This window comes from Leptonychotes weddellii, chromosome X (assembly GCF_054177405.1).
Source record: "Leptonychotes weddellii isolate Sample4059 chromosome X, ASM5417740v2, whole genome shotgun sequence".
NCBI classification, from domain to species: domain Eukaryota; kingdom Metazoa; phylum Chordata; class Mammalia; order Carnivora; family Phocidae; genus Leptonychotes; species Leptonychotes weddellii.
In genome coordinates, this window is record NC_138385.1 from 64,337,658 (window position 1) to 64,351,090 (window position 13,433).

The 13,433-nt window shown below is 45.7% G+C and overlaps 1 protein-coding gene across 1 annotated transcript; it reads left to right on the forward strand.

Annotated features, from left to right (window-relative positions):
* Positions 1–10: 10 nt before the first annotated feature.
* LOC145717843 (uncharacterized) lies at positions 11–11,834 on the forward strand. The gene is made up of 2 exons (XM_081808798.1): positions 11–234; positions 1,801–11,834. Exon 2 carries the CDS (start codon positions 6,861–6,863, stop codon positions 7,896–7,898), a length of 1,038 nt encoding a protein of 345 aa, XP_081664924.1. The 5' UTR covers positions 11–234; positions 1,801–6,860; the 3' UTR covers positions 7,899–11,834.
* The last annotated feature ends 1,599 nt before the right edge of the window (positions 11,835–13,433 follow it).

Consider the following 13,433-nt stretch of genomic DNA (forward strand, 5'->3'; position numbering starts at 1 on the left):
GCCAAGTGAGTGAGGTAGAGAATACCAGGAAGCAGGTTCAGAGAGGTGATGGGGATCTGGCAGAATCTGATAGTTTGGACCTTAGAAGTCCTAGAATGGTTTTTAATGCTGAGTGTGATGGGGAGCCATTTGAGTATTTTCAGCATAGGCACGACATGATTTCCCTCATATTTTAACAGGAGCACTCTTGCAACTCTGGAGAGTTGTCTGTTTGGACTTCAAAGAAGATAAAAGGTAGGTCATGTACATCAGGGAAACAGAGTAGAGACATAGAAATAGATTTTCATATAGAAAAGTTGAATCATAACAGAGGTGACATATGAGATGAATGATGAGAAAACATTTTATTCAATAACTATTTCAGTATTAATGTGTTTTCTGTTTGCCAATAAGTAAATTTTAATCCCTTTATTACATATTATACTCAAATTTCAAATGGAAAATAGTTAATACTTATTTTTGGAAAATATCACTTGTAAGGAAATGTTTTTTCCCCCATGCAAATGGGAAAAAAGTTTGCTTAATGCAGAAAATCCACAAATATTGAAAAATTTGTTAAATTTGATTCTATAGACTTTAATTTTCTAATACCTAAAATCATTCTCTACAACGTGGGGCAAAATAAGATTAGGGTAAACTTTGATAGTTAAAATGAATGAATAAAATATGTATTAAATTAGAATAAAACTAACAGCCCATTAGAGAACTTGGTAAAAAATATTAACAGATATTTCACAAAATAGGAGGTCCTATGGTCAATAAACATTCATTATTTTAAACTGCTTCCCATTATTTTTTTCTTTTCAATAACATATGTTCTCTCGAAAAATTCTCTATAATTTACTTAGTTAATAAGTTTTTTTCCCCCTCCTCAGAATATAAGCTCTGTAATGTGTGGTTTTCCTCCTTTTTTTTCACTGATGTATCTCAAATACTTAAAATAGTATCTGGCATATAGTAGGTGCTCAATAATTATTTCTTGGTTTCGTGTGTCTCACCAGTAATTAGAGAGAGAGATGGAAATTTAAATGATATACAATTTCATATGTATCAGATCAGCAATTTGTATGAATTTTGACAATATGTATTGTCAACCAGATAAACAAGTGGGAGATCCTATACCCTGTTGGTGGGAGTTCAATTTGAGATAAATTTGCCATTATCTAGTGTTTTTGAAGATGGCATGTTTAGAGCAGTTTTCCTCTTTTACTTTGTTGGAAGACAATTCTGTATGGATTTCTCATGTTTAAGTTTTGCAAGCAAGGCACTGAACGTTTTTTGTTTGTGTGAATAACAAACATATTTTTAAGATGGGATAGTATTTCTCTGTGTAGCAATGGGCAGGGATACTTAACTGAAATCTAATAAATATTAATGTCTCCTTCCAGAGGAAAAAATCTTAAAAGGCATGTTTCCTACTCATTATAAAATATTAGGTTAATTAAACTGGTTTCCTTTCCTGTAATGCAGTCTACTGTGTACATATATGTCAAATGCCTATTTCACATCACCCTGTGGTATGTGGGTCTCAGGAATTTAGAGTGAAATTGCTGATCCTCCACCTGTCATTCTTGATGTGAAAAATAAAAGGTTAATGAGGACAATTTGAGGAATTGGTTCCAGGATGAGTACCAGGATGTAGGAGCAATGACAGAGGCTGGAACTATGCATTGTTTCTTGCTAATTGAACTCCTAGTGAGGCAACTTGCTCCTCAATCTGTTCATTAGCCTCAGGCCCATTCTACTGTATCAAATAGCACTAATATTGATCCTGGGTAAGCAGAAGTTTTTGTTTTTTAGGTAACAGAGTCTACACACAATGACACTGAAAGTTAAAAGGAAGGACATCACAAGAATCAAAAGCAGAAACTGGAGAATCCTTAGAACTTCTGCTAGTTGGCTATGGAGATGAAAGGGTTAGGCAAAGAATGCTTAAACCTGAAGAATGTAAATCGGTGGGCTATCTTATGACTCAGCCCTTCCTTCACATGAACATACAAACCTTAGATTCATTTGGAGATAACAGCAAATATCTCAGTTACTTTTTGCTTGGTTGGTTGGCTTTTGAAGTGGTACTGTGTGCATAAGGGTGTTTTGACCCTCTTGGAGGGATTTTCTAAGACAAATTCCTGTGTGTACCATAAATGAGTCTTTGAATAGTACTCAGGCTCTTACTACCCAAGATTTTACTAATGACATTAACCAATAAGAATGAGAAACTGAACCAAAGAAATGTATATAAGCTCTTGTTGATCAATCCCACCTCCCTTGAAAAACCCCAGTTCTTATGATGCAAATATGTGAGAAAATAAGAGATAATATCTTCCTAATGAGGCAGCAGTTATGGTGAATTTCTCAAATAAAGTTTACTGCTATGTAAGCCAAGTCAGCCTGATGGTGCAATACCCACAATTTTACTGAAAGTTAATGTGACTGTGGTTGCTGAGTCAAGACATGGTCTAAGGCTAAAATATATGATGTTGGCAATTAAGGTGTTGCCACCTGACATAGATCATTGAGTCATCTGAAAACATGGGAAGTTTGATTGCATAAGACACAGTCAGCCACCATGCCACACAAAATTAGAAGTAAATACAAAGCCTTTCTAATGGTTACAGAGCCACACTCGCCCTCCATGCCCTCTGATCCCTCCCTCCGCTTTAACTCAGCCACAGCTTCTATAAGGGAAAAATAATTAGAGATGAGGCTGAAAGCTCTCTGTCCCTGAAGAGGAAAAATCTGTGTCCTAAGATGGCCAACCGAGCCAGCAAGGGAGTACCAGTCTCTGCCCTGGGGCTCTTCCCGGTTCTTCTCCCTGCCCTGCTTCCTGCACGCGCCAGAAGTGCCAAGTATGTGGAAGTAGAAGTGTATAAATTACCCCTTTTGTTTGTTCAGGGCTCAGACCTTTGGAGATCATTTTCCTCTGAGCCTGCCGGCATTAAATAAACCTCCTATCCTCCAAAGATCTCCAAGTGCCACTTGGTTCTTCCATCAGGCAATCCAATCCAGGTTCCATAACATTTGATACCTGACCGGGAAACCCAACTGCGTTGGCCCATTGTTGCCACCAGTTTGGGGTCAATGGCGGGACTGTGACAGAACAATAGATCATAATGGAGAAGGAGTGCCCTGCCTAATATTCAGCAGTCTCCTGCCTGGTCGCTTTGGACCGGCCCCGCTCTGCTGTTCCCACCGGACTCCAGGAGACTTGGCAGGTGAGGACCCAGTCCCGACGTCAGATCACAGTAAGGCCTGGGACCCCAGACCCAGACAGACCCACCTGTTGGGGTGGAAGGGGAGCCTGATCACCTCCCAAAGACCTCATAGAGGTCTCACAGGTAGGGATTCCCAGGGAGGGAATGTAATAACCTCTGGAGTGAATGTGTGAGTGAGTGTGCAGTCCGACCTGACTACCACCAGGTGAACTGATTCTGTGGCTCCACGGGCGGCCACCCTTAAGGTCCCCAGAAGCCTATGGAGTCTGATTGGCCCCATCCGAGATTCCGTGGTGAATGGCATACAGCCTAGGGTGGCATCGGAATAGTTTCCGATCATAAGTCACAACGCTGAGACCGCTATGGCTAAGCCTCACCTAAGCTCCTTCAGGACATGGCCACAAGGGCATCTGATTGGTCTCCTCACCTCAGGAGGCAACCCCCCCCCCCTTGTCTGTCTCTGCATCATTGCACAGGAATATCACCATGGGGTCAGGACAGAGTAAACCCACGGTCCTCGAGACCATGATCAAAAATTTCAAGAAGGGGTTCTCCGGAGACTATGGAGCCAGGATGAATCCTGGCAAACTGAGAACCCTATGTGAATTGGAATGACCCATATTTAATGTCGGGTGGCCTTCAGAAGGGACATTGGATGTCCCAATGATCCATCGAGTGGGGCGAGTCATAACAGGAGAACCAGGACACCCTAACCATTTCCCATACTTTGACTCCTGGCTAGGAATTGCCCAGACCATTCCCCCTTGGGTGCGATTTGCTTGCAATAGACAGGGACAGGCCAGGGTCTTAGTCGCCTCATCCAAGTGGCCCAAAGAAGACTGACAGAAGCCCCAGCCTCCACAGATTCTAGCTGGAGATCCCGAAGATGAACCAATCCTGCCTCCACCATATGAACCCCAAAGTTATGCACCGCCAGTTCCAGACAGTCCACCACCATCAGTCTCCCCACCACCCAGGGCCCAGAGGATCCAGTCTCTCTGGGATCAGCAGCCAGGCTGTGCCCCAGGCCAGGTGCAAGCACCCTCCAAATGCTGGTACGAGAGACGCAGGAACCCCAGAGGGGCGATGAAGACAGGACAGTCAAACCTGGTTGTTCCATGATGTATTATCAACCTTTCTCCCCCACCGACCTCAACTGGAAACACAACACTCCTTCCTACTCTGAGAAACCACAGGCTATGGTAGACCTCATGGAATACCTCTTCCAGACTCATCGGCCAACCTGGGAAGACTGCCAACAGTTACTCCGTACCCTGTTTAACACAGAAGAGAGGAGGAGAATAATGAGAGAAGCATGGCAGTGCCTAGAAGAGCACACACCAGCAGGAGTCATTGACCCTACAGCCTGGGCTAACACAGCCCCACCCAAGGAATGCCTAGCATGGGACTTTACCATGGATGAGGGACAGGCCCACATCCGCTGATACCAGGAGGCCGTCCTCTGGAGAATCTGGACAGGAGCTAAGAAACCCATGAACATGACTAAGGTATCCTTGGTCACTCAACAACCAGGGGAGTCCCTCAGGGACTGCTACAAAAGACTATGTGAAGCCTACAGGATATACACTCCATTTGGCCCCAGGGCACAGGAAAGCCAACAGATGGTAAACACCTCCATCGTGGCTCAGGCCGCACCAGACATCCAAAGAAAACTTCAGAAACTAGAGCATTTCACAGGGATGAACATCACCCAGCTAATAGAGATTGCCAATAAGGTCTACATGAACAGGGAGGTCACAGCTGAAAGGGAAGCTGACGAAAAGATGAAAAAGAAAGTCAGCCTCCTCACCGCTGCCCTGAAAGAAAAGGATGACACAAAGGCGGGGAGATCCCAACCACCAAAAGGGAGGAGACCCAGAATCCCCTTGGCAAAGGATCAATGTGCCTACTGTAAGGAGAAAGGGCATTGGAAAAACGAATGTCTCAACCGGGGAAGGGCTCAAAAGTCCAGCCGCTACAGGGAAGAACCCTGAGAGGAGGACTTCATAGGTCTTGCGAGAATAGACTCAGACTGAGGGAGACCAGGCTCTTTCCCCCTTGGCCCCCATGAGCCCACAGTCAGAATGAAAGTAGGGGGCCAACTAGTGACTTTTATGGTTGATACTGGGGCCAAGCACTCTGTTGTCACCTTCCCAGTGGCCCCTTTCAGCAAAAAGACTGCGACCATCTGTGGGGCCACTGGGATGCGGGCGATACAACAGCCCTTTTGCCAGGCTCACCAGTGTGAACTCGGGGCCCACAAGGTCCGACATGAATTCCTTCATCTGCTTGATTGCCCCATCCCTCTCCTGGGCTGAGACATACTCTCCAAGCTTGGGGCTCAGATAACCTTTGAGCCCACCAGACACACTAGCATCTGATTGAACCCAAGGCAAGAGGAGATGGGGTACTAGCAACTACCATGCCAAGGGAAGAAGAATGAAGGCTATTCTGTGCCCAGGCCCAACTGAGCAGCCCACCGGAGTTCAGATTCACCTTCCCTTCAGTATGGGCTGAAGACAACCCACTTGGACTAGCCCAGAATTGGGCCCCTATCATTGTTGAACTGATCCCAGGAGCCCAACCTCAGAGGCAAAGGCAATACTCCCTTCCACAAGAAGCTAAGATTGGCATCCAAGAACATCTGGCCAAACTCAAAGGAGCAGGTATTCTAATCGAGTGCCAGCCATCCTGGAATATCCCATTCTTGCCAGTCAAGAAGCCAGGAGGGGGATACAGACCAGTTCAAGACCTGTGGGCCATCAACAAGGTGACCAACTCTCTGCACCCAGTGGTCCCAAATCCATACACCTTCCTCAGCCAAACCCCAGGGTTGGCCAGATAGCTCACTTGCCTAGATTTAAAGGATGCGTTCTTCTGCCTCTGCTTGGCTCCCCAGAGCCAACCACTGTTTGCCTTTCAATGGACTGAACCTGATACAGGGCGCCCGATGCAACTGACTTGGACGCGCCTCCCACAGGGGTTTAAAAACTCACCAGCCCTCTTTGGGGAAGTGCTGGCTGTGGACTCGCCAGCTTCCCAAGAGAGGCCACACGATGTACTCTCCTCTGGTATGTGGATGACCTCCTCCTTGCCAGTGACACACAAGAAGACTGCATAAAAGGCACAAAGACCCTCCTGCACCTCCTCTCAGACTTGGGATACTGAGTCTCATGGAAGAAGGCACAAATATGCCAACAACAGGTCTGATACCTTGGTTTCCTCCTCACCCAAGGGAAGAGAGAACTAGGGCCAGAGAGAAAGAAAGTCATCATCTCCCTGCCACAGCCCCAGACAAAAAGGGGCCTATGAGAATTCCTGGGGGCTTCAGGATTCTGCCTCATCTGGATCCCTGGGTTCTCAGCAATAGCAAGACCCCTCTATGATCTCTTAGGGGGACTAGATCGAGAACCCCCTGCCTGGGCTGAAGAAGCAGAAGCCACCTTCACAGAGATAAAGACTGCCCTGGGGCAGGCTCCAGCCCTGGGCCTACCAGATGTAGAAAAACCCTTCAAGCTCTTTGTGCATGAAAAGGAAAAAATAGCGCTCGGAATACTCACCCAGACTGTTGGGCCCTGGCAATGGCCAGTTGCATACCTGTCAAAGAAGCTGGACCCTGTGGCAGTGGGATGGCCACCGTGTCTCATGGCTCTGGCAGCCACACTCCTACTCATCAAGGAGGTGGACAAACTCACCCTGGGTCAAGAACTTAACATCAAGGTCCCTCACGCAGTTGTGTCCTTCATGAATGCACAGGGGCACCGCTTCCTTTCCAACTCTCAGCTAGCACAGTACCAAAGGCTCCTCTGTGAAAACCCGGGGGTCACCCTTGAAACAGTAAAGACATTAAACCCAGCAACCTTTCTCCCCACAGAAGAGGGGGAACCAGACCATGACTGCTCTGAGGTAACTGTTGAAATCTATGTGAGCCGTCCAGATCTGCAGGATCAAGCCATAAAGAATCCAGAGCTCACGGTGTTCAGCAATGGCAGCAGTTACCTACAAGAGGATGACTGGAAAGTGGGTTATGCACTAACCACAACCACTAAAGTCCTAGAAGCTAAGACATTACCAGCTGGATGGTTTGCTCAATGGGCTGAATTATATGCCTTAGTCCAAGCCCTCACCCTCAGTGAGGGCAAGCGAGTTAACATCTATACTGACTCTCAGTATGCCTTCACTACTGTACATATACATGGAGCCATCTACAAGGAAAGGGGACTCCTAACTGCCGCAGGAAAAGCTATCAAAAACAAAGAGGAGATATTGAGACTCATCAAAGCTGTCTGGCTTCCAAAGGAAGTAGCAATCCTGCACTGTAAGGGACACCAGAAAGGAGAAGACCCCATAGCATGGGGAAATCATCTGGCAGATGAGGCAGCCAAGACCACAGCCAGTGAGGACATGGACAGAGCCCCTTCCCTCACCATGGCCCTGACACCCCTGGAAGAAGTCCCTCCGCCCAGTTACACTAAAAAGGAAAAAGAATGGGCCATGGCTGAGGGGGCCACCCTGACTGAAAAGGGATGGTGGATGATGTCAGACAGGCACGTCTTCGTTTCAACAGCAACTGGAGGGCATCTAGTCAAGAAGCACCACCAACTCACTCATCTGGAAGAAACTGCATTAGAGGTCCTTCTCAAGAAGCACTACTACATCAGTCAACTGCCAGCACTATGCTGAGCAAAGAGTGAACGGTGCATAACATGTGCTAAAAATAATGCTCGGTCTGCACCACAGTCCCCGCCAGGTGTCCAGAGGATGGGAGCAACCCCCTTCGAAGATCTAGAGGTAGACTTCACAGATGTGCAGCCTAGCAGGGGGTTCAGATATCTCCTAGTAATAGTATGCACATACTTTGGGTGGGTCAAAGCCTTCCCAACCAGGACGGAGCAAAGCCGGGAAGTAGCTAAAGTCCTCTTGCAGGAGATCATGCCCCGGTTCGGCCTGCCATTAACAATCCATAGTGACAATGGGCCCGCATTTGTGGCAGACATTGTACAGGTCTTGACCAAATCTCTCAACATCACCTGGAGACTCCACACTGCTTGCCAATCCCAAAGTTCATGGAAAGTAGAGTGAATGAATTGCACCCTCAAGGGAACCTTAGCAAAGTTTTGTCAGGAGACTAACCTCCCATGGATCTGCTACTCCTAGCTCTCCTGTGTGCTCGCTGCATGCCTGGTACATTAGGTTTCTCCCCATTGGAATTAATATATGGATGGCCTCCCCCATGCCTGGGGAGCCTTCCAGAAAACTTACATCAGGTTGGAGATAAAAAAATAAAGGAGCAGCTCAGGCCCTGGGGGCCACCCTAAATGAATTACAAAAATACACCATTGAGCAGACCCCTATCTCCTTAGGGTCTCAGGTACACTCCTTCCAAACAGGGGACTCAGTTTGGGTCAAAGATTGGAAGAAAGACCCCCTCAAACTGCAGTGGACAGGGCCCCACACTGTTGTACTAACCACCCCTACTGCCCTCAAGGTCTCAGGTGTCACCCCATGGGTCCACCACTCCAGAGTGAAGAAAGCTTATCACTCAGATGGGGAGTCACACCAGTGGAAAGTCCAGCCACACACACAAACCTGCTCCAGCTTCGCCTTTGATGAAACCCCACCGCTAATGGACACCTGCTCGTCGTGGTCCCTAGCCCTCATCGGCATGATATCCCTCATCCTAGGAGTCAGACTCTATACTGTTGCCCCTTCTGACTGGACTTTCCCCCAGAGACTTGCCATTGTTGTTGTTTATTGGGTCACCTTAGGATGTATTACTACACTCGCTTGCTCACAGGTTTCCTCTCCCTCACTCTCCAGGCCATAGGGATACTAGGGAGCACCAACTACTCACCATGTACATGCCAGAATTACCACAAGCCCTCTTGGGCAAATAACCTCAATGCATGTGCTAAATGCCACCCAACCCTCTGCCAACACGAGGGTCTGTTCTACCTGTCCGGTCACCTGACAGACCGATGTCCCAACTGATATGCGGCCCTACCCTCTGGAGACCCCCTGGCCCCTCCACAGCCTCTCCCCACTCTTGTCCGGAAGGCCCCTGCCTGAGCTCCCACTCTCACTCTAACTGCAGACACATCCAACCAAGAATAGACAACACCAACTCCATGGTCTCCCTGTTCTTGTACCTCGGTATACCCTAGCATGCTGAGACAATGTTATGACTTGAGGGAAGTTACTATTTGTCACAATAGGGGAGAGACACGACAGGAAAAATTAGGCCCAGACTATACTGGGGATATAGGGATCTGAGATGTCCTGAGGAAAAGGGCCTAACCTCCTGGAAACCTTACCTTTATCAACCCCTGCTGAGGTTTCCTCCCCATTGGGGACCTCTCACTCTAGACCCTCAAGTAAATGGTATATTAGAAGGGGTCCACCATTTACTCAACACAACCAACCCTCGGTTGGCTGCAGATTGCTGGCTCTGCCTGCGAACTGGGCTCCCTCCGCTTATAGCAAGCCCACTGAGTTTTCTCAACCTGATCAGACCCACAGGTGATCCTCCCAAACCCACAGAAATAGACCCAAAACCGGCCGATGTATTGTTGTCTTACCCAGCCCCCGACTGTGTCCATAATCCTGGGGAAACACATTCAGTAGGAAGCCTATCTGCCACCCAATGTCTTCAAACCCACAGCTGCATTTTGCTTGATGGGTACATGTCTGCCACATCATGGTGCACTCCAGAACCTGGCATCCTTTTCATGTGTGGAAGGTATATTTATCGATGCTTACCAGTTAACTGGGTGGGGACATGTGCATTGATGCTTCTTACTATCCAGGTAGATATAATCCCCAATAATCAATCCTTTCCCATTCCCGTGTTGGCACATACACGGCCCAAAAGGGCTGCCCAATTCATCCCACTGTTGGTTGGATTGGGCATAACAATGGTTTTGGCCCTGGAATAGGAGGCATCGCTTCATCCTCCTATTACTACCAGAAACTGTCAGAAAATCTCACAGAAGATATGGAACAGGTGGCCAAGTCTATGACTATACAAGATCAGATAGATTCCCTTGCAGCAGTGGTACTACAGAATCGGAGGGGCTTGGACCTGCTCGCTGATGGAAAGGGGGGACTTTGTCTCTTCCTAAATGAGGAATGTTGTTTCTGTATGAATCAATCAGGGTTAGTCAGAGACAAGATCCAACAACTACAAGATCGGGTTGCACACAGGAGAGAAGAATTAGCAAATTCTTGGGGCAATTGGTTAATATCTGGAGCTGGGCTACATGGCTCCTTTCCCTAGCTGGTCCTCTCCTCATGATCCTATTGGCATTCCTGTTTGATCCATGTATTATTAATCTCATCACCCAATTCATCAGCTCTCGGATAGAATCAATTAAATTACAACTACCGGTAACCCAATACAGACCTCTAGACTGGCAAGAACCCTAATAATAATCTATGCCCATTCAAGTAAGAAAAGGCATTGAAAGGGAGGAATGAAAAGGAAAAATCTGTGTCCTAAGATGGCCAACCGAGCCAGCAAGGGAGTCCCAGTCCCTGCCCTGGGGCTCTTCCAGGTTCTTCTCCCTGCCCCGCCTCCTGTGAGCGCCACAAGTACCAAGTATGTGGAAGTAGAAGTGTATAAATTACTCCCTTTGTTTGTGCTTGGGGCTCAGACCTTTGGAGATCATTCTCCTCTGAGCCCGCTGGTGTTAAATAAACCTCCTATCCTCCAAAGATCTCCGAGTGCCACCTGGTTCTTCCATTGGGTGATCCAGTCCAGGTTCCATAACATCCCGAGGGGAAATCAAATGCCATGTGGATTCAGATGGCTGAATAGGCTGGGGAATTTTGATGAGAGAAGAGAATGAAACTTTTATAACTGTTAAATATGGATAACCAAGTCACTTATTCTACAGGACCCATGGAATGAAACAGCATCCAGAATCAAGTTATGGGTTTTGGCCATGTTTAGAATAAAGAGAACTCATATCTGACCTTGTGAATGAAAACTTTGGGGTCAATTCTGTGCAATCTTGGTGTGACCTCTACATATGAATGTATAATAAATACATGTTTGTATTTCCCTGTCCCATAAATGCTAGATGAAATTCAGTCACATGTAGAGAAGTGTTAGTGGGAAACCTAAACACCTTCCCCACCAGGCTTTCTGTCTCATCCTGGGTAGTTTAACACAAAGTATCAAAACCCAGGAGGAAATAAGAAAATCACAACCCTGATTAAATACTTAAAGGAAGCATAATCTATAAGAGATGGAAGGTAACTACAGAACAACCACGTATGTCCAATGTAAAATTCTTAAGAAGAGCTGGAGGTTTATAGTGGATTACTGTTAAATAAATTCAATTGGTTTCCCCTATAATTTCAGCAGTTACAGACAACGTGACTCTAACTGAATCCATTATATACACTTAATAGCACATGGTACACTGTTTTAAGCATTGACAACATCTTCTTTCCCAAACTACTGGCACCTGAGGTTCAAGATCTGTTTTCATGTATGTAACAAGGCCTCTGATGTATGCTTTGTACTTCTCCTTCAAGGTTACCTAAACTTCATTGTCATTTGTGAAAATTGGATAAATCAGAATTTAGTGCTAGTGTTTACACACTGATTTCCAAAACTTTAATACATATACATGATGTACTGATGATCAGTAATCAGAAGGTTCAGTTTCAGAAGTGTTGGTTGTGGCATTATCACACCTCTCCTAAGAAAAGTTTCTGAAAACTGCCAACAAAATCCAGGAGTCTGCTTGCCAAGTTATATGCTTGGGATTGTGTAGGCAGATTCACAGTACTGAATCCTCAGGCGGCTAAAGAAAAATTGTTGTCTTTTCAGCCCCTTACCACTGAAAAGGAGGCCTGGCACCAAACTGGATCCTTTGCATATTGGATTTGGATTGCTGTTTGGTCCTTTATATCAGTTAATCCACAAATTAGCATCTTTTGAATAGGGCCCAAAACAACATTCTGATATGGAAAGTGTCCAGCAAGCTGTGTCAGTCTTTTTATCTTTAGGACTCTACGTTCATATTCACCACTTTGAGCTTTAAGTCTCTGTAACTAATGATTTTACAATTGGAGTCTCTGGCAAAGGGAAGCAGACTCTGCCTGGGGGTATGCCTTGCGGTTTTGGACTCAGCTTCTCATTGACATGAGTGTTAGATATATCCCTTTGAAAAGCAACTATTAGTTCATCTGTTGAAGGGCAGCTTGGCTCTTTCCACAGTTTGGCTATTGCGGACATTGCTGCTATGAACATTGGGGTGCAAATGGCCCTTCTTTTCACTACATCTGTGTCTTTGGGGTGAATACCCAGTAGTGCAATTGCTGGGTCATAGGGTAGCTCTATTTTTAAATTTTTGACGAATCTTCACACTGTTGTCCAAAGTGGCTGTACCAACTTGCATTCCCACCAACAGTATAAGAGGGTTCCCCTTTCACCACAACCTCTCTGACATTTGTTGTTTCTTTCTCTGTCCATTTTTGCCATTCTAACTGGTATAAGGTGGTATCTCAATGTGGTTTTGATTTGAATTTCCCTGATGGCTAATGAAGATGAACATTTTTTCATGTGTCTGTTAGCCATTTGTATGTCTTCTTCAGAGAAGTATCTTTTCATGTCTTCTGCCCATTTTCTGACGTGATTATTTATTTTTTGGGTGTTGAGTTTGAGAAGCACTTTATACATCTTGGATACCAGCCCTTTATCTGTATTGTTTTTGCAAATATCATCTCCCATTCTGTGGGTTGCCTCCTTGTTTTGTTGACTGTTTCCTTTGCTGTGCAGAAGCTTTTTATCTTGATGAAGTCCCAAAAGTTAATTTTTGCTTTTGTTTCACTAGTTTTTGGAGATAAATCTTGAAAGAAGTTGCTGGGGCTGATTTCCAAGAGGTTACTGCCTATGTTCTCCTCTAGGATTTTTTTTTTCTCCATTGACAAAAAAATACTTTATTATTATTTGTTTTATTTTATTACATTATGTTAGTCACCATACATCATTAGTTTTTGAGATGGTGATCCAAGATCCATTGTTTTCTTATAACACCCAGTGCTCCATGCAGTACATGCCCTCCTTAATACCCATCACTGGGCTGAACTAATATGCCCCCTCGCCTCCAAAACCCTGTTTGTTTCTCAGAGTCCATAGTCTCTCATGGTTCATCACTCCCTCTGATTGCTCTCCTTCATTTTTCCCTTCCTTCTCTAATGTCCTCC

Excerpts from the sequence above, each read along its gene's own strand:
- LOC145717843 (XM_081808798.1), top strand. The coding sequence starts at position 6,861 with ATGGCTCTGGCAGCCACACTCCTACTCATCAAGGAGGTGGACAAACTC.